Genomic DNA, 27,807 nt, shown 5'->3' with positions numbered 1-27,807 from the left:
CAAACATAAGAATCTTTTAAGGGAGAATATTGCATCCCCAAGGGGTGCAATATCCTCATCCAAGGGTAAGAAAGGCCATTACAAGGAGTTATTAGATGCAAAGAATCAAGGGAAAACTTGTGCTGAGTACATGAGAGGTAAAGGCTTAGGGAACACTGATAGGAGCCCCCATCGAAGATCTTCAGTCTTCACCACCAGAAGCATCAGCAGCATGAGACTCATCCACAGGGTTGTTGCTCTGCTCATCCTGGACCACTCTGGTCAACTGCTCTGGGACCCATAGTGGTTGTTGATGTTCCTGAGGAAACACACAAACAGACCCTCTCGCCAAAACCAACACCTGATCGGGACCCTGACATTTGCCAGTCAGGACATCTTTCCACATAACCAGACCTTTGGGAGAAACATCAGGATTGGTGTGATGCTCAGCAGCGACCCACCCATGCTTGTCTTTATTTAAAAATTTAAGAGAAAAAGAGCAATAGCCAGTTTCTCCCTAGGGGAAGAACCTGCGGATGCAATTCCCCCTTTTGTTTATCTAGACCCTTTTTGAGGGTGCGGCGAGCATGCTCAATGAATCCTTGTCTTTGAGGATTATAGGGCAATCAGTGAGTTACTCGAACGCCCACCACTTTGTAGAAGGACACAAAAGAAGCAGAAGTATAAGCAGGCCCATTATCTGTTTTTAATTTTTTGGGCTGCCCCCAGGCGCTCCATGCTTCAAAACAATGTGCAATTACATGATGTTCCTTTTCCCCTGTATGTAGAGATGCAAAAATGATCCCAGAGGCTATACAAATTGAAACATGGAGATACTTTAATTTTCCAAATTCAAGGAAATGAGTGACATCCATTTGCCAGAGGTGTAGAGAACGCAACCCATGTGGGTTAACCCCAAACCCAATCTGGGGTAGCATAGGGGCACACTACTGACACCCTTTTATGATATCCCCTGCCTCATTGCGCGTGATCTTAAAGCGTGAGGACAGGGTATTGGAATTAACATGGAACTGTGAATGAAATTCTTGAGCCAATGAAATAAGTGATGTATCAAAAAAATCAAGCAAGCCAAGGTGGCATTATCTGCAATATCATTTCCCTCCACTAGGGGACCAGGTAAGTTAGTATTGGCACAGATATGCTGTACAAAAAAGGGCGATGTTCTTTTTAAAATCAAGTCACGTAAGATGACAACGAGATGTCCAATAGTAGATTTTGAACTGATTTTTCCCACTACTTCCAAGCAAAGCATCATGTTAACAACATACTGGCTATCAGAAATCAAGTTAATAGGACCTGGAAACAACTCAAATACCTTAATCACAATTTGCAATTTTATAACGGGGTGATGCAGGGGAAAATTGTATGGTAACCTGAGAGGAACCTACCACCACATATGCTCATTGTTCTGTCTTGGAATCATCTGTAAAGATAAGTGGGGCGTTTGTCAAAACATCTTTTGAAGTGATGCGAGGGAAAACTATAGGATGAGTGGTAATCAACTGTAGGATAGGATCCTTAGAAAAATGATTGTCAATGTTACCCTGAAAACTACACCTCAAAATTGCCCAATCAACTATTGAGGCTGATAAAACTTCCAACTGTTTTACATTATAAGGAACTATTAAATCTTTAGGTGGGATGCCAAAATACTGTATGCAGAGTTGAATGCTTAGCAAAGCCAATTGTGCCACTGAAGTGGGATAATTCTTTTGACCATTTCTTCCTTGTGACATCTGCATAACTGCAGCTGCTAGGCCTGCATTAGTTAGCAGCACTCCCAGGTCCCTGCACAACTTCATCCAGGCTTCTAACCCTTTGCTCTTGTACGGGGTGATTGCTTGCCTACACTCCTTAGTACACTGTTCAAATATAAGCTGTTTTAGTAGAGGCATAGCAGGATCGGGATCTCTAAAAACATGCCCCCTCCCCACTTCCATCATCCTTGCCACAAACTCTGCAAATGGCTCTGTGGGTCCTTGGAGAATCTTAGTCAGATTTCCACTTACTTCCCCTCTATTTGGGAGTGATTTCCAAGCTCTAGTGCCTAGGATATTAAGATGCAAACTACGCCCTTCTGCTCCACCTGGGGCATAAGGAGGCACAGTTGGTGGCCCCAGAGACAATGGTTCAATGTACTTTCATTTTCTCCAAATGGTTGGCTATATTCTCTAGATCCTCTTCTGACATTTCTCCCTCACTAGACACTTCTCCCACCTCTGAATTCTGGGAGCGCTCTTCCCTAACCTGATTCAGAGCCTCATTTCCCTTCTCCAGCTCCATACCACACCATTCCTCATCTCCTATACAGTTTTTCACCAATAACGGCAGCAATCCTTTAGCTAGTACCCCTTGCTCTTCAGCAAACTACAAATTCTTTCCTAATTTTTTCCAACTAGACATTGTGAGATGTTCAGATACCAGGAACCAGGGAGCTACATGGTTCACTGCGTTTAAAAAATTCCCTACAGTCTCCTTTCTTAGCCAGATTCCTTTCACTTTCAGCAAATCCTTCAGAGCTTGGCGAACTGTCTGAACTGATGTTGTGTTTCCCATAGTGCCAGGTGCAACTTGTCCCTGTACCGGGAACTTTATCGTCTCAAACCGAGAGCCTTTCTCGTCCCCTTTACCAGGGAGCTTTATAGACTCAAACCAAGAACCTTAATTGTCTCACTTACCTGGGACCTTACCGACTAGTCACCCTGACCGCAATGAGTTCTGAACTCTGAAGGAGAGTTTCACTGTACTGGACACCACTTGTTGCTACCCTCTCCGACCAGCAGAAAAGGAGCAACTACACATCGTACTTCTCAGAGCGGTTTATTCGGGAACCTTACAGCATGCCAGTGAAAATCTTTCTCTCCCCTTTCTGTTTCTCTTTCTGTCTCTTTTTCAGTTTTTCTTTCTGTTTCCCTTTCAGTTTCTTTTTCTCTTTCTCCCCGCCCCCAAGCATAGTCCTATTATCCTGATCTCCAGTCATGGGTGCGCCTGTGCAGCTCGCATGGTGGGAGTGCCTAATCTTGGGGGCAGGAGGAATTCAGGTGCTAGTCACAAGACTAGGCCAGAGTCCCAAGCATCATCTTGGGACTGCCACCACACCTGCTCTCCACAAATAATGCTATTTGAACTTTTGCTTCCACAAATTTAATTTATCTTACACTTTATTTTACTTGGGATAATGTTCCATCCTCTACCAATTGTGGAGATACCTTCTGAAGTGGATAATATGAATTCTAATATTCTCGTGAGATTCCTGTGTCAACCAAAGCTTCACTTTAATTTTAATTTTGGTCTCAAGTCATTTGATAACAGTTTGAGAGAGTTCTGTCTTTCAGCACTTCCAAGTCCTTCCATTCTTTGGATTGGAACTGTGTTACCTTGAACACATAGATGCAGTAAACACTGTGGAACCCAGTATCACACCATAAACTACATATTATACTTTACATGAGGAATAATCTCAACTTCTTCCTTGAAATCTTCAACTATAATTCCTGGATTCACAATCTTTGAGATATTAGGCTACTTCTTCCTAAAACCATTCCTACTATTTTTAAGGGTAGAGAAGTCCATTAACTCCCGGAGGTACTTTTCTAACATTGAACTTTTGGTGACACTGTCAGATTTTTACTTATAGCTAAGTTTAGGCCACCAGTTCCTTTGTTAGCGTATATTATGTCGCCCATATTTAGTTTGGATAAGCTATTTAATTGAGAGTAGAAAAATGCCTGGTTCATGTTGTTTGTTTCTGGGGTCTGAGCTAATCCCGTTTACCATCAGTAAAGTATTACCTCATACATATTTCTACATTTATTAGTAAATGTAGAAGACCTCATCTTTTACAAATCCCCGAAGGCTGAGGTCATTTAGATAAGTCTCTAGCCACCTCTTGTCTGACATTTCTTTTCAAATGATCTCATTGTGCACAGTCAGAACAACAGAAAATTTGATATGTAAAATTATTGGCCATCAGTTGTCTATTTACATAGTCGTTAGTGTAATATTAGAAGTAGTTCTAATCCATTCATTCATGGATGCTAATTGAGTGAGTCTTTAAAGGTTTAAGACTGTTTTCATATTCTGCATTTGGGTTTTTGAAAATGACAGCTTCAATTAACGCCTTTCTCATCTCTGGTTCTGAAATTTCCCTGTTCATATCTTCATAAAAAGTCTGTAAAACTCTGTGGAGCTTCACATAATCTTTGTGAGTGGAAGAGATCATTTTCTGTGTTTCTTCGTGATCTTAAAAATACTAAAATACATTGTATGATAATAGAGACATTAAATTGTATCTGTTGTCTTAAATCACCAAAATACCATCACCCAGCAATTGGTCTTTCATTATAGTAACAACTTTAGGCCTATTAAAATTTTCCATAACTGCAGCTTTTTCTCACCACCCTGCCAGCCATTGTAATTGAGAACCACCTTTTACTATGGTTGCTCCTAAATCTTTCCATTCGTGGGGCGTAATCCTGTTTGTATAGCTGAGGTATTTACATAGGGTAAGAGTATTCTATAAGTTATTGTTTATTTTTCAAAATGTTTAAAATCTTGTATTTTAACAGGATTTCAAACTAGTTGTTTGATTTGAGGGTTTGACCATATTCTGGCATTGGTTTCCTGGTAAATGGAAAAGTTGTTGGAGGTGGTCACCTTCCCTTAGAGGAATGATTCATCTTGATTAATATCTCTAGGGTATAGTCCATGGTTTAGGGGAAGCCATTGCAGCAAAAGCTTAAAGTAGTTGGTCACCCTGCATTTATCATTAGTGTTCATCTGTCTAGGGTGCCACCAATAGTATCCAGCTAATTTATGATTATCTCCTGCACACATGCCAAGAGGTCTATTTCCAGAGCTTGTGGATATCAATCACCAGAACATAGGGTTTGTCTCAAAAATGAAACTCCACAGGAACAAAAGTGTAATTCCATTGTATTGAGTTTTGAAAGGCATCATATGGGCTTGTGGCTCCTTTGATGTGTTTTCTATAAGAAATAAATAATCTGTACAACAAATATGTGCTCTTACCAAAGAGTATAAATTCCTACAAGCATGTGAGGCCATAAATTACTTGTATATAGTCGTTTAATAATTGTGAGTAGAGAGATGGCTCGGCAAATAACAGGTGATGTGGCTTTGATTCTGGGTACCCACACATTGTATAATTACCATGCCTCTAGATCCAGTAGTTTTGACCCCTGTTCTGCCAAGGCACACACTGTATAGACACAGGCAAACATTCATACACAGAAAAATAAAATAAATATAAAAAGACTTATTTTCAGTAACCTTTGATATTTATACTAGCCAGAAATTAATTCATAAATTAACTATTATAGCCACATTTAATTTTTTTATATGTGCATGTGAGTTTGGCTTTAAACAGTTAATTCCTTCTTCATATAGGTTCAGAGGAATGTGAGCCATGCTATTTTTAGTTCTTTTTGCATTTGATAAAAAATGATTAATCTTCAGCTATTTTTTCTCTGAAGATAATCCAAAACACATTTTTCACACAGAATCTTTACAAAGCAAAGTGCATTACATAGTCTATGAATAAAATTTGCTCCCATAAGTCAAAAGCTTTTTAATGGAACATGAGATTTTTCTTTGGAAAGTACAGTTTGTTTGTTTGCATGGAGTATTTAGAATGATCTGCACTTCACAATTTTGGACATGTCTAGGCAACACAAAGTGCTTCCCAGCTAAATTACAGGATAGTACAAGAACTTTCAATTTTTAGTAGAATAAATGAACCTATGCCTGATGTGACTAAGACAAAGTCATGTGTTAGTGCGATCGTAGAAATACATCAAAAATTTAGCTTAAGAATGAGATTTCATTCTCAGAGTATACACATGCATATTCTGATTTCTAAACAAAACACTTCAGTAGAAGTGCTTCACTTTCTCATTCTTCTCCACTCCAGTGATTGATTTAGACATGCCTTTAAGTAGAAGGATGCAGAGATAATAAGATTAAAGTGTATTTTCTGTGCAGGTGCTATAATTAAATTATTCATGTCTAGGGATTTGAACCTGCTTTCTTGTAGTGAAGTTTAAAATCGCATGGGGATTTAGATCCCTTACTACTCTAATTGGAGCTTAAAATGTTTCCTCCTACAGATTCACTGTTGCTAATCAGTCAGCTTTTTCTCTGCTTCCATTACCTGATTTGTAAACACAGAATTTAATTAGATGGTTTTGAAGTTTCCATACAATTAAAATGTCCTGTTATTCAAAGGAAATTGAAATATGAGTCTCTTAGTCAGGCTATTGCTGTAATGAAACACAATGACCAAACGCAAGCTGTGGAAGAAAAGGTTTTTTTTTTCCACATCATAGTCTGCCATCAAAGGAAGTCAGTGCAGAAACCTTAACAAGGCAAAACCATGGAGGAAGGAGCTAATGCAGGGGACAAGTGGGGGTGCTACTAACAGACTTTCATGCAATGCCTTGGTCAGCCTGCTTTCTTGTAGAACTCAGAACCATCCGTTTAGGTGATGTCACTCATAATATACTCAGTACTCTTGAATCAATCAACAACTAAAACAAATGTTCTTTTAGGCTTGTGTACAGCCCATCTTGAGAGGCATTTTCTCAACTGAAGCCCTCTTCTCTCTGAAGACTCTAGCTTGTGTCAAGTTGATACAAAACCAGCCACAATGACATAATCTACATATATATTTTCTACTGTTTCTATGTGAAAAGATGCTCTAAAGTATCAACAGTTTGTTGGTAAATAGTTTTATAACACACTCATTTACTCATTGGGGTGATGTGGTTTTGTTATGAAGTTGGAGAAAGCCAAATCAACACCAATCCTCATAATACAAGTTAATATGATGATAAATTTGTAAAATTTAATTTTTTGTTAAAGGGAGACAAAGACTTGAATTTTGAATTATTTTATTGAAAGCTTGAAAAAATAGTATAAAATAACTACTAATTTATTTAAAAAGAATTACAAGTTTAAATTTTATAATCTGACATTTTTGGATTGGATATGAGACAGAGTAAGAATTAAAAGGTTTATCACTTATCAAGTAACAGAAAAGCAACCCTATAGTATATGGGAATCAAATAAATTAAAAAACAAATTTAAAAAACTTAGTTTTATATAAACGCTGAGCCATCTCTATCCATATACCAAAATGTTTTTCTATTCAAACATGCTTTTGTATGAACATATGAAGCACGGCCATTATGAATGAGTTTTAGTGTGTGTGTCTGTATGTGTGTGCGTGTATGATTTATGAATGCTATGTATATAATTTTATATATAATACCTATATATGTATATGTTACTTCGTTATTTCAGAAGTAACACAGAATGACTCCTCCCAGGTTAAAATTATATATATAGTACTTTATAAAAATAACAGTTTTCAATTCATTTTCTATGAGATATAAAGGTGTTTTAGCAGTTAATAATACTTGATGCTCTTGCAGAGGATACAAATTTAATTCCCAGCACCTATGTTAAGCAACCTACAGCCCTCAGTAACTCCAGCTCCATGGGATCCAATTGCCTACACACCCACACACACGCACACACACACACACACACACAGACACAAACACACAAATAAATATATTCAAATCAGCTGATTTTGCTATGAAAAACAAATTATTAATGAAAACTCTTAGAGGAAATTGAAATAATAAATCTGACAACTTGTTTAATAGTAAAACGTTAAATGTTTCTTCAATGGTAAATATTCTATAGATTTCTTTATATAAAACTCCACTTTCACATTCATACTTTTTGTTTTTAGAAATAAAATCAAGAAGTGATAATATTAAATGATAAGGAAAAAGGAAACGCAGAAGTCAAAGGACAGCTGAGCAGTGAAAGAGGACATACAGTTAAATGATTTTTCTTCTTTAACTTTTTCTTTTTTCCTTTTTTGGTGGGTCAGTGCATAAAAATGTAACTGATAGTAAATATGTAAAATCCAAGTGTCACAACTTCATAATGGCCATTCCTAACTGCAGAGAAGTTCGTCTAGATATAGAATTTATTACTTTCTTTTAGTAGTAAATTCTTAATCTTAACTGAGCATTTCTCATAAGCTCTGGCTTCAAAATGTACATGTCAATGCATGGTTGAATTATTTCTGGAATAATTAGAAAGATGCTTGGATTTATTTTATTATTGAAGATCTACAAGCATGCTAAGGCTAGTTTTTGAACTTGGTAAGCCCAAGTTCATGAGTTCCTAGTGATTATATTATTTTTATGCATTGAAATGTTTTTTGAAAATGTCCTCTGATGACCGTACCATCTGTTTTCCTAAATAGCTCTGAATTCTGCCAAATAAAGACACTTCCAACAATGTAACTGAGAATTGAGGGGTTTAGGGTCCTTGGCCTGCCATGTAAATGCAAAGGAGACGTGTAGAAAGCAGAGAGCAGAGCCAATTCAGCCAGTGCCAGACCATGAATCTAACCTTAATTATATACTATGTCAAAACCTGTGTTCAACAGAGAACCAGAGCTTCTAGTGTGGAGATGGGCTTGCCATTGCTCACTTTGCTACAGATGTGTTACTGAGCTAGAATTCATCATTGACACCTTGTTTTCTCAAAGTTAACTCTTAGAAAAGGCTAGGTCTTGTCTTAGTAATCTTACATATCAAAGATACTATAAATATATGGCATAAGAGAACAGGACTAGGCTTGCAACAGGTTTCAGTAGGTACTCAAAGTTGTCATAAAACCCAATGAATAAACTGAACAAGGTAACCTGAGATCTATATGGTAGACAGAAAGAACCAACACCCACAGGTGGTCCTCTGACAGCTACACACAGATACACCAAACTACATCCATTCATCCCCCTACATATATACCACATACATTGTAAGTGCATAAACATAATTTAAAACAGTTCTCATTAGGAGGTTCAAGAATTGTTCAATAATAGTAAATTTACTGACATCAGTCCAATTGAAATGTTTGGTCTTTGGATCCATAATTGATCAAGTATTCCCTCCAAAAAAGTGTTTAGTTTTAAAGAACATGGGGGAATTTAGGAATACAATGTGAGCATTAAATAAATAAATTATTATACATTTTGTCAGGTGTGGTAAATGCAGGATTGTTGTTTACTTATTACTTGCTGGTTAGCAACACATATTTGTGAAGGAAAATACAATATCGGGCTTGATTTAAGCTACTAACTATTGGTAAAGAAGGAACAGGAAGTAACAAATGCAGAAATTTCTAATGGTATAAAAAAGCGATAAATTCCTGTGTGTTTATTTAGTTATTTACTATTGTTGAAAATAGTAATAAATTATGTTAACATTTTAAGTTATCATCTTTTTGAGAATGACCTTTGACATATTTTACTCCCAAACTCGAGTTTGTGAGTCATTTTTTTCAGCAAAATGTAGGGAAAAAAAATTTAAGATTCACAGAGAACAAAAACTTTATCTAGATTATAAAGGAGTCAAAGTGAAAATATTGATATAAACTGAAACTTTTCAAGCTTATTATCCCGCTTGTTGTTTTACTTTATAAAACCTATAGTAACATTGCATAGTATTGTATGGTTTTATTATTATTTTATTCTTTTACATACATACCAAATTAATTCTCAACTGTTGGGAAAATGTTACAACTACAAGATGCAAATAAAGTATTTGTTTGCAGTTGAATATACATAATCATAGAATAATTAAAGAAAGTCAAAGTATATTAGATGTAAGATGAGAATTTTAGTAAAAGTGATTATATTATTGTAAAAGTTAAAAAAAGGTTCTGTTGCTACTGGTCCAGCTGTCTCACTCCATGGAAGCTGTTCCAGTGTGGAACCCGGCATTCAGTCCCACATGCTGCTCCAGGTGCTGAGGAACCTGGAACCCACATATCTTCTTCCATCGGTCTCACAACAGAGCTGGAACTGCATGCTCCTTGGCAGCCCAGTAAAATCATGACTTAACAATCAATAAATGACTTATCAAACAGATTGATGTGTTAAATTCTCAATCCACAATACATCCAAACAATAAATTCACTGCCAATTAATAAAGGTATAAACAGCCCACTCAGACAAGATAAAACCAATCTAGTTTACCTTGATCTTAATCATCCTCCTCTGCCACCTCCATCTTGAATCTCCCATTTTCTCCTTCGCTTCTGCCTTACTAACTTTGTCCCCGCCCCACTCTCTACTGTCCAATCATGTATCACCTTGACACCAACCTATATGATTACATGTTTAGTAAATGTCAATTACAGTGTTTTAAATTTTTATTGGAAAGCAAAGGATTATGGTACAGAATGAAAACCTGCTCCAGAAAAAAACTGAATTTTGACTATGTATTTAGTCAGTTAACCTAGTTACAAATTCATTAATCTATCAAATAAGATATTGCTAAGAAGGAGACTATAGTGCCACGATTTCTGTGACGACTTCTGACTAGACTCATATTTGGGAGTGACGCTAAGTTATAACACAGTTAGGTGCTACTAGTCTAAATTGTATATTTTGAATTGCATCTTTACTTTCTTATAACTGCAAGTAGAAGTCATGTTAAGATATTCATCTTTTATGTGCTAATGAGCATTCATTTGTTGTACATCTCAATAGTAGACCTGGCACTTCTAGAACTTTGCTATGTGGAATATTTGGCACTAATGTCTAGGGTGATGACAAGCTTCTGCAGGATATTTTAATAGACTCCAGATTTGTATCTGATATATATGACTCACCTTCATGATAGCAATGAATAAAAACAAGCATCTCATCATGAACTAATAGTTCACTTCTATTCTTGTACAATACAAACTATGATTTCCTGGGATCTGATATATAAGAATATAAATTTCCAAAATATTGATGACTTTTACTTCCTGTTATATCAAAGAATGCAACTTCTGTTCAAATTTTATCACTCCCAGATGTCATCTTAAAGCTAAGGGGCATACTGATGTCATTTGTACCTGATTTAAAATCAGGTTCTTCCCTTTCAATGCTTTCGAGTGAAAAAAAAATGTAATAGTAAAGTCTTAACCAAATGCATTGTAATTTGTTTTAAATGAGAAGCCTTTAAAATCTAGAGCAACCAAAACTGAGTAATTTTTATAATAAGTAGTTTTTGAAACCAGCAATCAGAGACTTTCATGTATGTTACTTATACAACAGAAATCATTTTGACACCACTCAAGCTATATGGGCAAAGTCTGTGTAGCATAGGTCCCTGAAATAATCATCAGAATAAAAGTAGAAGGTAAATTCTATACAAATCTCAGCAAGTTTTGTAGTTTATGACATCAACAGTCCCTCTCTTACATAGTCAAGTGATATTCTAAGTGCAAAGTGACTTGTCTCTAAGTTTTAATTCTGGTAGTGTGGGTGTATGTATGTTATCATCCTTTGTGTGTCTATAAGTAAAGTTTATTCTGAGCAAACAAGATGGGGTTGGAAGTGTTTAAACAGAAACACAGACCAGCTGATTGACTAATAGAGTCATCAATAGAAACCCCAGAACTTAATGTCTATGCTGATTTTGTAAACAGAAAGAACAGGTGTGCTGAAAATTGAGCTAAGACCTATACATACTAGATTCTCTTCTATATGAACAGATTTATTTTGTAAAATGGAATTTCAATGTGTTTAGAGCAAAGCAAAAAAAAAAAAAAAAATGGAATGTTCTTTCATCCTTTGTTTTTAAGCAAAATAGAAACCTGAAAATTACCGTTTCTGTCTCCCACTTGAGAAAATAAAGTATAAAATCAAATAAACAGAGAAGAAGACTGACATTTTGAAACTGAAACTAAAATTAGTCTTGTTTGAAATAACCAGAAAACATATCTGATCCTATTGGTCCTGTGTGTGTTATAAACATGCATGTTTTACAAACTAAAAATGAGCCAGGCACATCAGACACCAAAGATATTGATTAGCAAACACATCTGCAAGTATTATTAGTACTTATAGGCAATGTTCATTACTGTGCTCCAGATACTCTTTGATTGTTTTACATGTATCAGTTTATGGGGTGTACCCTTTTAACACTCTGAGATTGGATCATTTTAACACTCTGAGATTGCATCATTTTAACTCTCTGAGATTTTATCATTTTAACTCTCTGAGAGGTCATCATTTTAACTCTCTTGAGATTGTGTCATTTTAACTCTCTGAGACTTTTATCATTTTAACTCTCTGAGTTTGCATTATTTTCACATGAGGAAAGTAAACACAGAACAGTTAATGAGCTTCATTCCTCCTGTTTGATTTATCCATATGGACTCAGTCTAGAGTTTGGTTCCAGAACTCTTCATAAGTCATCTTTACAGAATGCCTAGGATATTTCTGACCTTTGAACATATCACTCTTGTACGTATTTATCTGTAAGTATGGAGGACTTAGTTTCTTTATCCCTTTTCCCCTGTGCCAAGCATTGACCCTAGAGCCTCACACATAGTAAGCAAGAGAACTCTCATTTGTTACACTATAATCCCAGTTGCACGGACTATATTATATTAATTCACAGAGCAAAGCTTTGTCACTTTAGTGTCTTTGGCTCATAAAAAATATGCCATTACTCAACTCATTATTATTATTCATCTAATACTTTGGATCCTAGGGAGCCTGCTTTTCTGTTCCCACCCAGCAAGTTATCAAAATTAGTTTTAAACAAACGGGTGCATTACATTTCTCAGATGTTCTAACCACTCCCTATTTTCTTAAGAAGAGGCTAGGTTGCTTGTCTAATGACGCCTTAGCCAGATCATGGGTTCTCTGTCTCTGTCTCTGTCTCTCTTTTTGTCTATATGTCTCTGTTTCTGTCTGTCTCTGTCTCCCTCCCTCCCTCTTCCTCCTCCTCCTCCTCCTCCTCCTCCTCCTTCTTCTTCTTCCTCTCTCTCTCTCTCTCTCTCTCTCTCTCTCTCTCTCTCTCTCTCTCACATCCTGGCAGGCAACTGTGCTCTTTGGAATTTCTTCCTTCTGAAAAGAGAAAAGACAATAAGAAGTAATGGAACCTTTCTCCATTTGCATAAATTTAATTTTCATGTTTAATTCAGTAACTGAGGGTCTGATCACTGAGTAATAGCAACAATGTCCATATTTATTCCATTAGCCTTATTTAAGGCTAAATAACTTCTAAACCAGTGGGTCTCTTTGCACGTAGCTGGTTATTTTGATGGTACAAAAATGGGATCTGCATTCAGCAAGTCTGTGCTTAGACAGCATTGAGAAAAACTATTTTCTTAAGAACAGTGTCTGTCTAGATGGAAGTGAATAAGGGCCCCTCAATGCCACCCTTATCTCTGGGACCCCATGACAGAAGGGGAATACCAACTCCAACAAGTTAATTTATAACTTTCATAAATGTGCCAACACACACATACATACATACACACAAAAATACATACACACAAATAAATTAATAATTGGAGAAGTACGAATTATTCAAGATTACCAATATATTTGTAAAAATTATCACAGTACAGTTTGGCTGTTAGGTAGAGAAATTAAGCCTGAGTTAAAATGCAAAGACTTATAGGAACCAACAGTCATGTAACAGAATGAGAACTGGAAGAAGAAGAAGAACATAGGAAACTGTTAAGTAACCTGGTTGAATCTATTTCCATGTGTCCTGAAGGAAATAAGATGAATGAATGCTACTAAGGTGACAGGGGGTGGAAAGGTGACCAGATATGGATGGTAGGACAGGATAAACCAAATGGCTTTTTACTGAGATCAAGCTGTCTTTAGAGGATTCAGTGAGACTTAATTAAAGTTTGCCCATGAAGATATTTGCCAGCAAGTATGGGACATGTTCGAAATTTTTCAAAGTAGAATATAATGGAAAGATGGGCTTTCGTTTCTTCTTCTCCCCTTTTGTGTTCTGAGCAAATGCACACTCCTGTGGTCAGGAGCCCATTTTATTGTATAATAAATCTAATAATAATAAATAAATATAATAATATCCTCCGGGTAGCTCAGCAATGTTTATAGGCTGATGGTTGCTCTGTCCTGAGAATTCTGCTCTTTACCTATGCTAATTTCTCTCTGTCTATCCAAGCACTACGACAACACCTATCAATTTGCATTTAAAGTGCTTTAATTAAACATAATAGGCTAAGTTTCTGAACTTCAATGAATCTGACTAAGAAAAATGCATTTGACAGGTTTGTGGTTGAAGAGAAAACAATTATTCTGTATCTAGGCTGATTTTCATGACAAATGTCGCTTGAGTAACAAAGAAGCCTTGGTATGTCAGATATATAGACTCTTTTTGCACACCCTACATTTGCTGCTTATGGATGGGTATATATGAACTACAACATAGTCAAGTTGAGGGAAACATAATGTCAGAACATCTGGTCTCCAGGCTTGCAATGATTTTGAGTGCTTTAAATCACTGTTTAAAGAAATTAAACAACAACAACAAAACAAACCCACGTTTCCTAAATGCACCTGGAAGTCTCAGACCCCATATTCTCTATGGCAGGTTTTTGGGCTTCCTTTGAAGATTGGGTTTGAAGAACTAATAAAGGGGCAATCTACAGAGAAAGATGTGCCCTAAGTGGGCTGGACCTGTTTACTTTGTAATTAATCTAATCAGTGAATCTATTAGCATTTCATAAGCAGAACAAAGGCCTGTTGTAATTTCACCAGGCAAATATAGTTAATGGGGCCTAAGGGCAGGGATCCTGTTTGTTTTGGTGACCTGTTCAACTTTAGCATTTAATTCACTCAGTTTATATCATAAAATGAAATTAGCTAAGTCCAGTTACATTCATGTTTATTCTGGAGTAAAATCTTTTGCAAAGAAGAGCTTTAAAGGGAGCTTTACCTATAAAAATTTATTATCTGTGAGTTTACATATTCAATTCCTATCTGATTAGCCTTTCCTTCTGCTTCTGGTTTTTTATAACCCTTGTAATATTAGTTAAATGGATTTTTTAAAAGAAAATAGTTAAAATGGTACCATTAACGTTTGTTATTCTTAAAATGGGAGAAAATTCCATAAAACCAAGTTCATTTAAAGAAGTTGCTTGATGCTAGAAGCCTGTTTTTTGTGGCATGTGGCAAAATGCTTCTCTTCATTAGAGCAACGAAAGGGAGTTGTCTGTAAGTTCCTGTCATAGCTTTTTTCCCTTGCTTTTAAACCAAGACTACACCGAAAAGCCGAAAGAGTACAGAAAAAATTAAGAGTTCTAGAAATAAAGCAATGAATGGTCCAGCCAGTTGGCTGAGGTGTCAGATCACAAGGTCAGCTTTGAAAGTTATAATTTAAAAAGTGATTATTTCCCAGGAATAAATATTAAATTTTTCATGTAATTCTCAGAGAGTGAAGAAAACCGTAAAATGGTAGTGGTCATTTTAAATAGAATACGGGATAGATTACTGGAGATAGATAAAAATGAACTCGTGCAGAAAAGCAAATGTGGTCTACTTACATGATAGTGCTAACAACTATATACCTTTGATGTGGAAGAATGTGCTTAAGACAAGTTGCTTACCAAAACCAATATGTAGTGAATATACCACAGCATGTTAGTGTATTAACTGTGTCTTCTCTTAATTACTTTTAATAATTCAAAAACTGCCTTTGTCTATTCAGAACATTTTACATGAGAAGGTCAAAGTTTCTTGTCTGCACGTCTGATTACTAAATGAATTAATATATTTATGCATGAAATGATGGGATAAACCTTAGGACAGGCCTTTAGTTCTTCAAGTGTTAACTTCTATGCAGATGTTGAAGTCATTAGAATCATAAGCTGACAGGATCTTTGATTCTCTACAGTGGTATTACTCAAGAATTGGCCTGTCAAAAGTCATTTTAGGCAAGCAAATTTTAGTTCCCGTCTTTCTCTGGGTAACCACCGGCCATTGATAGATGCTTCTAGAGGATGTCTCATGCTCTTCAGCTGCTTAGCCATTGGTGTTACAATGACCTGCCACAGCCATGCTCTCATGGACGGCCTTGATGAAATTCAACAGGTTGTACTGTAGAAAGAGTCATGAACATAGGATGGGAACAACAGAGAAAAGAGTGGTCTTGACAAAAGGAAGAGAGGAATTAAAATGGACTGTGTACATGTGTTGTCCAGAGTAAATGTAAGACAACCATATGGCTAAAAACGGGATTTAATGGGGAGCTGTAGTCATACTGTAGTCCATGGGTATTCTGATAATGTGTATGAAATAAGGTCTGGACCAGTATTGCTGATAATTTGTACTCTAAATTCTTCATTAGCACTTCTTTTAATCATTTTGTATTTAATATCTGTTATATTAGAACAAGTTAAAGCTACATTTTAAAATAATCAGCCCAAACCCATTATTAAGTCATAAAATGAAATATACTCTTCATTTGTCTATTTGGAATATATTTTTGGGAATAGCTTGGGAAAACTCAGTGTCTTTTAAAAAAGTGTGAAGTCAAGTGGTGGCGGCACACCTTTTATCCCAGCACTTGAAAATCAGAGGCAGGCAGTTCTTCCTCTTCTTCTTTCTCCTCATGTTCCTCTTGCCCCTGTTCTTCCTCTTCTTCTCCCACCTTACCCTTTTCTTCATTTTCTTCTTCTTTTACAAAGAACTGGACTGGTAGCACCAGCTTATTTCTTCCATACCAAAAAATGAGTATATTTAAGTTCAAAACACGGTGTCTAAACCTGCATTTCTAAACCAAACTTAGCATGACGCAGGTACTGGGCTGTGTAAAAAGTAACCATCAAAGGATGCCCCTAACTTAGATTTGAATTGTAGAAAATGAACTTGAAATGTTAAAACATACTTATATTCATATTTCTCAGTGCTACTTGAGAAAAAGTCATATGGCCCTGAGTACACAGAGTTACCTTGCTCATGTATTACTAGAATCAACTCATAATTAAGTCCACAGTATTTCTACACAATCCAAAATCTGAAGACTTTATTTCATCACTCATTTCGTTCTTACATTTTTCTTTTCATAACATATGGATGATCTCTTGTGGAACTTTTGACTTGTGATTGTTGAGATAGATTCTTGATGTGTATTTATAACATGAATACAAATATGATAAATGAGGACAAAAACAACTGGCTTTCATAAAGTTTTATGGTGATGTACTTCAAAATTATTTTCCATGAAAAAGTAACGTTTTGTGACAACATAACATATTTCAGATGCTGAGGAGTCATAAATTTTGTTCATATTATTGAAAGAGTCATAGTACATGATCAGGTGTCATTTTGACCTAGTATAAACTAAAGACTATATCTGAAAAAGAATGTTGCTGATAAATTTTTAAATCACACTTCTTGTTTATAATGGAATGACATTTTGAGAACAATCTTTTTAAAATCTCCTATATTAAAATTTTTCTTACCCAAAAGTGGATAAAATGTTATAAAAAATATAGTCACAGAATGAAATAAAACTAGTCAGAATAAAAAAATCTGAAAGTAGTTATGATAAATACTGAATGACAACAACCTCACACTTTCTGATTAAATTACACACGATATTCATTTTTTTTTTCCTAAATAAAGTCTTCTCAAAGTTTTACTGCCTTAAATCATGGACATTTTCTTTGTGGCCTGAAATACATGTGCCAGAATCCAATTTGCACCATTCCCCACTTAATAGGTAGAAGATACAAAATAGGAAACAGAACATGCAGATGACGACTACATTGTAATACTTTGTTCTCTGTCTCCTCCTTTTTCTATTTTATTTTTGTTTGTTTGTTTTTTGTTTTTGTTTTTGGATGGTTGGTGATTGGTTTGCTTCTCCTGGTTCCTGTTGCTCAGTGGTGTTTGGCCAGTTTGTATTTTTCCAGACATCACTCCACGATGTTGTTGAGGTGTTTGATGGGCCAACTCAGCAGTCTCCTCTGTTATCCTCCCTCTCGGGATCCCATTCAGGTATCCTTTCCTAGCACTGCCATTAATCAGCTATTGCTTAAAGACTGACTTTTGATTAGTATTTTGGAGAGAGTTGAGATCTATGTCATCCATGTTAGCAATACCATAAACTGAAAACTTTTTAATTAAGAACAATACCACAATTTAATAGTAACTAATATGCTTGGGAGAAATTGAATAATTTTCTAGGGTTGTAATAAAATAAATTCAATACTTAATCACAATCTGTGCTGTTTCATGTGATATAAAATATTTAAGGATGAAACATACGTATTAAAATGTAATTGAAACTTTCTGGTTAAAGACAATTTTAAAGTTGCAATTGAAGATGAACCCAAGGAAAATATACTGCTAGCCATAGGATATTTTAAAGTAATTTGCTAGAACCTAGTTTGAACTTTTTGAATGACAGTGTAAAGTGATGTAGTTTGTTAGGTTTACTGAATGAAGATTATTTGTGATATCTGAGTGTTTGTTTTGTTGAGTAGGGGAGTCACTTCCACTGAGTTCAGGTAATCAGATCACAATTCGATTCACTTCAGTTGGACCCATAACAGCTAAGGGATATCACTTTGTGTATCAAGGTAAGTGACACTGTAGTCTAGCAACACACTAAGGAATGATGTCAATGTCCATGTTGTGCTCACTTGTTGCCCAATATTATCCTCATAACTGTATAGGAAAGAAAAGTTGTTTTCAAGAGTTGTATACTTCTCCCTCCCTATGAATTCTTCCTCTGGAACATTGTTGCATTGACATACTTAAAAAACAAAAAAGAGCATTGTTCCATCACCTTTCGAAATTTAAATGTCTGATTTTCTCTCCATTCCAACATTTTGATCCCAAGACATTCATGTTATCCTTACTATTTTTGACTCTTCTCATTATTTTTTGGTTTTCCTCATAGTCTCACACTATAAATTAAGCATACGTACATTTGTTGGAATTTATTTAGTTAAGGCAAACATTGCTCCATGTAAACAATATACTTTCTCATTCTCTCCATAATAGTGAACTTCTCAGCAGTTACTAAACATTTGGTGCATGAAATATTAACTTTTCTACTTGTTTCTTGCCTTTTATGGACAATGTTTTATAGTTATCATTAAACTTAATCAAAACTCATTTGAGATATTTTAAACCAATTGTATACGATCCTGTAATAGTTCTTCTCAAAAGTAATTTACTCTTTCCTACTAAGAAATATATAAACATTTGTGGCACTGGATTCTTATTAAATTCCATCATCTCATTTTTTTTCCATTGGTTATGACATAAACTCCTTTACCATACTATTTTCCTCTGTGGCACAACTGTGGTACTGTGCATCCTTCAAGGCACTGAAAAATCTTTTATGCATTTCCTCAAGTTATACCAGAGTGATTAATTAATTGGAATTCACCATATCATTCTTTTGGACTCTTGTCAATCTCTTTAATGACATTTGTATGTGTTTTAAAAAGAAAAAACATCCTGTTATCATTCTACTTTATGAAATCCAAAAAGGCACAATTGACAGGCGTACAAATTCTAAAATCAATCTCAAATTTGAATGTATCTGATTGACGAATGAAAAAATATTGTTGTTAATCTGTCTGACTTACATTCTACTTAGCCTGACTGTAACTACTGACTTAGATAGAAACAAACATGTTTTGATAATTAAGTTTGTAAACATGCTTGAAATAACTAATTAATAACAATAATAGCCAGTACAGAAAACAACCAGAATGTATTTTATGTATATTAAATTACTTTTTGTAGTTGGAAATCCATTTTTGAATCTGTAACTTGCAATGGCTAAATAAAATTACGTTATTTTATTGATTAGAATATGATGAAATAAAAGAAAGAAAACAGCAGAACTGATGTTATTTAAAGAATCAAAGACAAATTAAAATATATCTTAAATGTCAATATTCACTTTAAATTACATTTCATATTTATTATGGTTAAAAACTTTTAGATGAGTTGAAATTAGTAATTCTAGTTATGATAAAAGAAAAACGGGAAGATTTCTTTGAGCCTTGCTAGGAAGTTACATTTTAAAATCTATACTTGTGTGATAACTATGAAATTAAGTAACATTATCTCTATACAGCCGTCCCTAGAACAAGCTCTACACAGTGCAGTTCTGTGCCCGAGCCAAGATTTGGAAGAAGAATTGGCAATGACTTTGCAGTTGGTTCATTGGTCCTTTTTGAATGTAACCCAGGATATATTCTCCATGGCTCCAGAGCCATTAGGTGTGAGACGGTACCTAATTCTTTGGCACAGTGGAATGATTCCTTACCTACATGTATTGGTGAGTGTTTATATTTATGTGCTCAGTGATTGCACCTAATTCTGGTCTATTTTTACTCAGATGAGTTTACAGTTTTAACATCTTGTTCAATGTATAATTCACATATTTCTTTTCCTATTCTTAAACTATCTATATACACATATAAAAATTTCTTTTTCTGAAAAACTTTTCAGCTTTGCACAATGTCCTTTATTCTTGCTGTTGTTCCTTGTACTTTATGGGCCTTATCCATAACATCTTTATCTATTCCATCATCCCAAAATATTTCTTCTCTCAATTATTATTTTAAAATCTTCTCTGTTCTTGTCCTTCTCTCTGTGTCTCTCTCCCCCTCTATGTATGTTACATGTGTGTTTCAATGATTATCAGCAGTATTCTCAGCCTTCTTTTTAAAAATTTCATAATTATTAGGGAAAATGTATTTCTTAATACTGAGATGGTCTATTTTTCTTAATTATATATGACTATTGGTTTATTTATTTATAGTAATTGAATGCTATTATTTTTTGTATATTGATCTTACTTCTTGAAACTTTGATATATTCATTTATTAGTTGTATCAGTTCATTGGTATTTTTACATAGGATCATATAATCTGCCATGACAATTTGATATCTTCTATTCCAGTTTAAATCACATTTGTCTTTCTGTCATTGCTTTGGTTCTCTTGTGTGATTATTCTGCCTCTGACTTGCCGCAACCGGAATAAAGAGCTGTAAAGATTTTTTTTCTCACAATCTTATAATTGTTTAAAGTACCTCTTCATTTAGTGTAATATTAAGGTGTAAGTTACTTTTTATACTATTAATGCAATTTATACTGTTATATCTGTTTTACTTGTATATAATAAAATTATATTGACATAGTTTATATTAATATATATTTTATATTTTATTATATAACATCACTTTTTATATTGTGGGAGGGTTCTGGTAAACCTAATTTCTTCAAGGTTTTCATCATGAAATGTATTAAATTTCATGCATTTCTGCATGTATTAAATTGATTGTACGATTTTTGTCCATGTTTTGTTATTTTGCAATATTTTATTTACCTTTTTAATGCTGAACAGTCCTTTCCTTCTGTGGATGGTGCAGTGAATAATCTCTTCAATGTGCTGTTGGATTGGGGTTGCTTTGCTTCCAACCTATATCTGCTGTTTAAAGGTTTTTCAGTCTAATGCACTTTTAACATCAAAGACTGTCCTGGTTTTGCATATTAAACCACACATTTACACCAATCTATTGAGAAGTTACCTTTGGATCTTGTTGCCAAATAAACCAAATCATTAACTATAGTCATTATGATTTATAACAGAGCTCTTTAATTTTTTTATAATAAGACCTTTAACATTATTGTAACAACTATTATAACACTATAAAATTATTTAGAAGTACTTTGAAATTTATTTTTATCAGGTAATTCATGTAAACATAAATAATTCTGCAAGGATAAGTCTTTTTAATATTTGGAAGATCAATAACAAAATGCAAATACCATTAAATTAAAGCAACTCTAATGTTTAAAATAGGTATTAAGCAGTTGTATTACTCAAATTATTCTTCTTTATTTAAGGCTTTGAAGAATTCAAACACTACCTTATGTAGAAAAACACTTTCTTTTTCACCAAACCATAAAACCAATAAAGGACTTTCATAAACAGAAATCACAGAATAGAAAATGCTAGCCGATACAAAGAAAATAATGAAAATAATTTTTAACTAGAAGAAGAAAAATACAAAACTACTATGGAAATAAAAATATAAAATTATATTGTAATATATTGTTTAAAATTAGAAGTTTTATGACCATAATATTGGTCAATCTACTGTATAAGAATATCAAATTAAAGAAAAATTATTTTGATACATGTTTTCACAGATTAGAATTGATTTTTTTGTCTAAATTCAGTTATATTGGACTATGGTCTGGGAGACTTTTGCGGCAGGAGGCCATGATGGGAAAAACTACCTACCTCTTTTTATCTAGCAGGCAGAAAATGAGAAGATCTGTGGATAAGATGTCCCCTTTAGAATCATCCCCCTCCTACAGAAACCACTTTTTTCAGCTCAATCCCTCCTCCCAGTGGCTCACTTAGCTATGAACTTAACAGTGGACTGATTCTCTGATGAAATGATTTAAAAACAACTCGATCTCCTCGATCAAATAACAACTAAATAGCAGTGTTGGCTAACCCTTCAACAAATGAAGTCCTGGGGTGCAGAAATGGGGGACGCCATATTCTAACTTCATATGTAAACAGTTGAAACTGTTTAAATATTTAATGAGGTAATTTAATGTGTTTATAGGTACATAAGGGCAGCCTTTAAGAAATGTTTAGGTATTAACTGTTGTAAATGATATTAACATTATTGTAAAAGAGACTACAGTTATTACTCCCTGCCACTATGTGAAAGTGTAGTAAGAAAATGGTCTCTATGAACCAGGAAGGAAACTGTCCATGGGGATATAAACGCCTGCTGCTTAATCATTATACAGGCTGTGGTGTTTTCTTTTAGAAGCACAAATGAACCATGTTAGAGTCAGCAAGAGTAATTAGCTGCTGATTACAAAGTGTACGGACGGTCTGAGTAATGGATCCAAGCTGGAAAAAACAAGATACATGTTGGATGAACATGCACTTCCATCAAGAAATTTAGAGACACTTTCCAGAGAACAATACTGGTCATGAAGGTAGTATTCATCTACACACAGAGAGAAAGCCCATTTTGATATTTTAGTTCAAAATAAGGTACATATTATTGAATAACGGAGGGTAGACTATCCTTATGAAAAGTCATGAATAAGTTGAGTGGGCATATTTCTATGGGTTTGAAGAAAATAGAACTTGGGAATAATGAACTTGAACTGGGTGTTGAGGAGAAGAGAGATCTAAGTGTAGAAAATACAAGTCAATTTGTTTGTATTGACTACATTGGTTAAAGTCTGACACTCAAAAAGCATTTGGTAATAGAATTGTTATCCAGATTCGGTGGTGGCATGTGCAGTTCCAGGTACCCAGGAAGCAGAGACAATGAAATTGAACTTACAAGTTTGAGATCAGTTTTAGAAAATAATAACAGTAAAACATAAATAAATACAGTTAATAATGAAATGTAAAATACAGCTTAAAATTTAGAAATATCTGCCTGTAAATTGGAAATAAGACAAGGGTTTTCAGGAGGCAATGTTAAGAGCAATCAAAAGGATGTTTGATAATATTACTGTTTTAACAGAAGCTAGGGGGTGTAGTTAATAAGGTTATGGTGAGATTAGTTAGATATAATGACAAAAACCAGAACCAGTTACCCAATCAGTAGAAGAATTAGGGAGAATTTATTTCAGAAATCTCCAAAGGTTATACTCTGCCTCATCCTTCAGGGATCCCATATTTCAAAAAGGGGTCTCTCTGATGTTACTATCATTACACAATCCGAGCTCCTCAGGGTGCGGTGTCACTTAGATAAGGTTCCACCCGATTGCTCTGTATACGATATTCCACATCAGCATGACTCTATTCCAGTTGCCTCCATAAGCAATAAGAAATAAGTGATGCTTTGAAGACCATCTCTGCCCAGGGAGAGAGCTGCCAATAAAGCCTACACAAAATCCCTCTAATAAACAAAGGTCCAGTGCAGCTGTATCAGTGGATCCACCCCTATTACTCCATACATGGTGATTCACTGTGTTGAATTAATTAACTAATTAATTAATTAATGTAGGAAGTATCATATTCATGTAACTCAATCCTATGGGAACAATAGCATGACCTATGCTAAGATAAACAGTAACACAAAATACTATCCTACATTGAGGCTAAAAAAACAAAACAAAAATAAACATACAAAAACCCTGATAATTTCCTGAATAGAAGTCAAGGTGTAACAATATTAGCCACCTTCCCATTGGGTACCTAAGTTCCAAGTTAACCATCGCTCTACCATAGCCATTGTACTTGGTCATTCTGATGATTCTGTTAATCAGAATGTTAAAATCAGTAGTTTAAAACTTCTCATATCTCTAAGAAAGTTATATATAGGTAAAATAATGTACTTATAGGAAATTATTGGGAAAATGTAAAGCAGGTAAGATGTTAACAACTGGAATATTGCACAAAGCTGGAACCTATGGAATTTATAGGCATATTGCCCCAAAATATGAACAGTTTGATAAAACAATTGAAATCATAAAACCTGCTAAACTGACTAATAAAAGTTAGACTGAATACAGAGCTTTAATCCTCAAAGTTGACCCTGTTACATTTATTTCAGTGTTCTTAAAATCTTCAGTCTTAAGCCCCAGGGCTGTCCCTTGAAGAGGCTCAGAGATTCAAATGACCCCCTGCAGCCACTAATAGCTTTGACAGTGAAGACCTTAGGTAGCAGGAATTCAGTCAGTGGGAGGTCTCTTTGGAAAAGGCCCAGAAGCTACCACCTACAACCCTTAGGGGAAAAGTCTTTAATTAGCTGCTTATCCCATCCCTGTTTCTCAAGTGCCCCTAGACCCAGAATTAAGGTTCCTTGAAGGGTCTCCATGGTAATGATGGCATCTATCGATAAATTTCATTTTATTAGAGATAGGTGTGTGTGTGTGTGTGTGTGTGTGTGTGTGTGTGTATACACTCACATGTGCCCACCTATGGATACATGTGTGAATGAAGGTTCACTCTGCTTTCGACCTCTGTGAAGCTTGCTCTCATTTCTTACTGCTTTGCATACTCCAGACCCATGGGATTCTGACCCCATTTCCTCCTAAGAGAGTACTAAAACAGCAGTTGCAGGCCAATTCATCTGCATTTTTAAAAACTATTATTTTTTACAACCCAATTGTAGTTTCCTCTCTATTCTCTAGGACTATCCACCCACCTTCTCCTAGCCCTGACCCATCTCTACTACTCTTTCCTTTCTCTCCAGAAAAGGGCCCGCCTCCCTAATATGGGGAATCAAGTTGCAGTAACAGTAAGTGCCTTCCCTCATATTAAGTCTGGACAAATGTTCCAGGAATTTCCAACCCCAATAAGCCCATATAAAAATCTCACAATCCAAATATTATAATTATAAACTACATGTCTATATTGAGTAGATCTAACATTATACTAACTTATTTCCCAGCTATAAGACTTCTTGGTACTTGAGATTTCTCCCCTTCATACAGTTCTGGATCTTTGCAGCTTTTCCTCCTCTTCCTCTGTCCTCTCTCTCTCTCTCTCTCTCTCTCTCTCTCTCTCTCTCTCTCTCTCTCTCTCTCTCTCTCTCTCTCTCTCCTGCACTCTCCTCATCTCTTCCTACCTGCCTACAACTCTGGATCCTTTGATCCCACCTTTCCTTTTCACTGCCCAATCACAGTCTCTAGCCTTTTATTGAACAGTTAAAATGAAGTTCACATGATGGCACTTGAGTACAGGATGCTTTGCTCCCATGTTTCTTGGGGACAACCCCTTTTGAGGAACAAGTATTAGCATCAGAATACAAACAGCATCAGGCCCGCCCACTACAGACAAGGCAAACCTGTAGGATAAAAAGGGTCCAAAGAACAGATAAAGGAGTTAGAGATAGCTCATGCCCCCAAAATTAGCAGTCCAACAAGAATACAAAACTATATAACCATTTCATAAACACACACACACACACACACACACACACACACACACACACACACATATACAACATCCATGCAAGCTCTTTGGTTGGGGCTCAGTTTCTGTGAGCCCCATAAGAGTCCAAGGTAGTTGACTTTATAGGTTTTCTTTGGTGTACTTACTTGACCCCTCTGGCTCCTTCCTTGAGCTGTATTAATGTTTTGCTATGGGTCTCTGCATTTGTTTCTATCCATTGGTGGCTAAAACCTCTCTGAAGACAATCTATAAATATAGCAGAATATCATAAACAATCATTTCATGGACTTTTGCTGTTGTTTGAGTGTTGTTTGGTTTTGTTTTTACCAGCCATGTTTGGTTCTATTCTAGATCCCTGGGCTATTTAACTTTTGAGTCCTGATTCTCAAGGGTGGGTTCTATCTAGTGGCATGGTTCTCAAGCTGGACCAGTCACTGGTTGGCCACTATCACAATCTCTGCAGCCTACACCATGTCCTGCCTACTGCCTACAAGATGTTCTGGGATAAAGGTGGCACATTTGCACCACCTTAAAAAAAAACAAAACAAAACAAAACAAAAAAAAAAAAAAAAAAAAACTAGGTTCTGTGGACTGAAATCATCTTTCACTGGGCATTTTTTTCTGGCTGAGAAATGCTTTTATTCTGAGTCTGAATTTTAAGAAAGAGTTACAGGGTTTGTTGAGAGAATGAATTTGGATAAAACTATAAAGTACAAGAGTAAGAAAGAGAAATCAGGATAAGTCTTGGTTTTATGACCAAAGAATATGGTGGATGAATGTTTTGAACATCTCAGTTGCTTAGAGGAAAGAATGGCTGAGGTATTGTTTGTATATTTGAATTTTGAAATGGCTAGAGGTAAACACTTGGTGTTTACCAAAGATACAGAAGAGGATGTAGTCAAGGAGAGATGGTGATTAATTAAAAAGTGAAAGGCTAAAGAAATGCAGTGTATTTATATTGGAGATTAAGGTATGGGGATTTTTTCATGTCATTTTATAACTTTAGAAAGATTATTTTGACAGAAACTTGTAAGTATGTATTATATATAAATTATACCGGGAAGTCAGTACTATGATGAATGTAATATGTCAGGCAAAGAAAATGAGCATAATACAAAGATGTAAGAGAAGAAATGTTGTGTTTTAACTCATCTGAGAACCAGAATAAACTTTGAGCCATTTTCCTCTTCTTTAATTACTTTTCTATAAGTCTATCTGTCTGTCTTATCTATCCATCTGTCCATACATCCACTCACCCACCCACTATTCATTCATCCACCCACCCACCCATCCATCTATCCATCCATCCATCCATCCATCCATCCATCCATCCATCTATCCATCTATCTATCTATCTATCTATCTATCTATCTATCTATCTATCTATCTATCTATCATCTATCTATCTATCTATCTATCTATCTATCTATCTATCTATCTATCTCTTTCTCTCTCTCTCTGTCTCTGTCTCTCTCTCTCTCTCTCTCTTTCTCTATCTATCTATCTATCTATTTATTTATCTTCTATTTATTTGCCTAATTTTGGAGCGAATAAAAGAGTTGTTAATATTTTTAAAGGTGCAAAATACTCTGACCAACTTAATTGACTTTGTGTTTAATCCTGGAAATGTAGTATAAGAAAACAACAGATGGTATGTTAACATAAGCTTAGTGGTTAAGAATGCTTGACGAACTGACAGAAGAGGTAGCCACCCACAAACAACTGTAACTCCAGTTTTACAGGATTTGACACTGTCTTTTAGAATCCTGAGGGCATCCACACAGAAATGTGTGCTTACACAGATAAACATAAAATAAAATAATTTTGAAAAACCAATGACTTTAAAATACTGCCAATTAGTTAATATTTTTGTAGAACTATTTTTGAGAGAGTATTTTGAATTTTTTTTTCATTTGATCTGAGAAGTATCACAAAAGTATGATTCATTTGTGTAAAATTGTTTTTAAATATGTGTGTGAAGGCAAGGTGGCTTATAGGTACAAATGTTTG

General features: G+C 35.2%; 1 protein-coding gene across 3 annotated transcripts in view; it reads left to right on the top strand.

Annotated features, from left to right (window-relative positions):
• Positions 1–27,807, top strand: part of CSMD3 (CUB and Sushi multiple domains 3) — a gene marked incomplete at both ends in the record, with an annotated part of 1,162,760 nt that overhangs the window by 1,000,701 nt on the left and 134,252 nt on the right. For 2 of the 3 annotated variants that reach the window (XM_080909302.1, XM_080909301.1), the window contains 3 exons: positions 17,765–17,878; positions 18,367–18,462; positions 19,980–20,183. In XM_080909302.1, the coding sequence (XP_080765428.1) occupies positions 17,765–17,878; positions 18,367–18,462; positions 19,980–20,183 (414 nt within the window). The remainder of the gene's footprint in view (positions 1–17,764; positions 17,879–18,366; positions 18,463–19,979; positions 20,184–27,807) is intronic. The other variant, XM_080909303.1, reaches the window with a different exon arrangement.

This window comes from Micromys minutus (assembly GCF_963924665.1).
Source record: "Micromys minutus genome assembly, chromosome: 33".
Taxonomy (NCBI): Eukaryota; Metazoa; Chordata; class Mammalia; order Rodentia; family Muridae; genus Micromys; species Micromys minutus.
The sequence above is the reverse complement of the archived record's forward strand: the minus strand, read 5'-3'. Positions and strand labels throughout refer to the sequence as shown.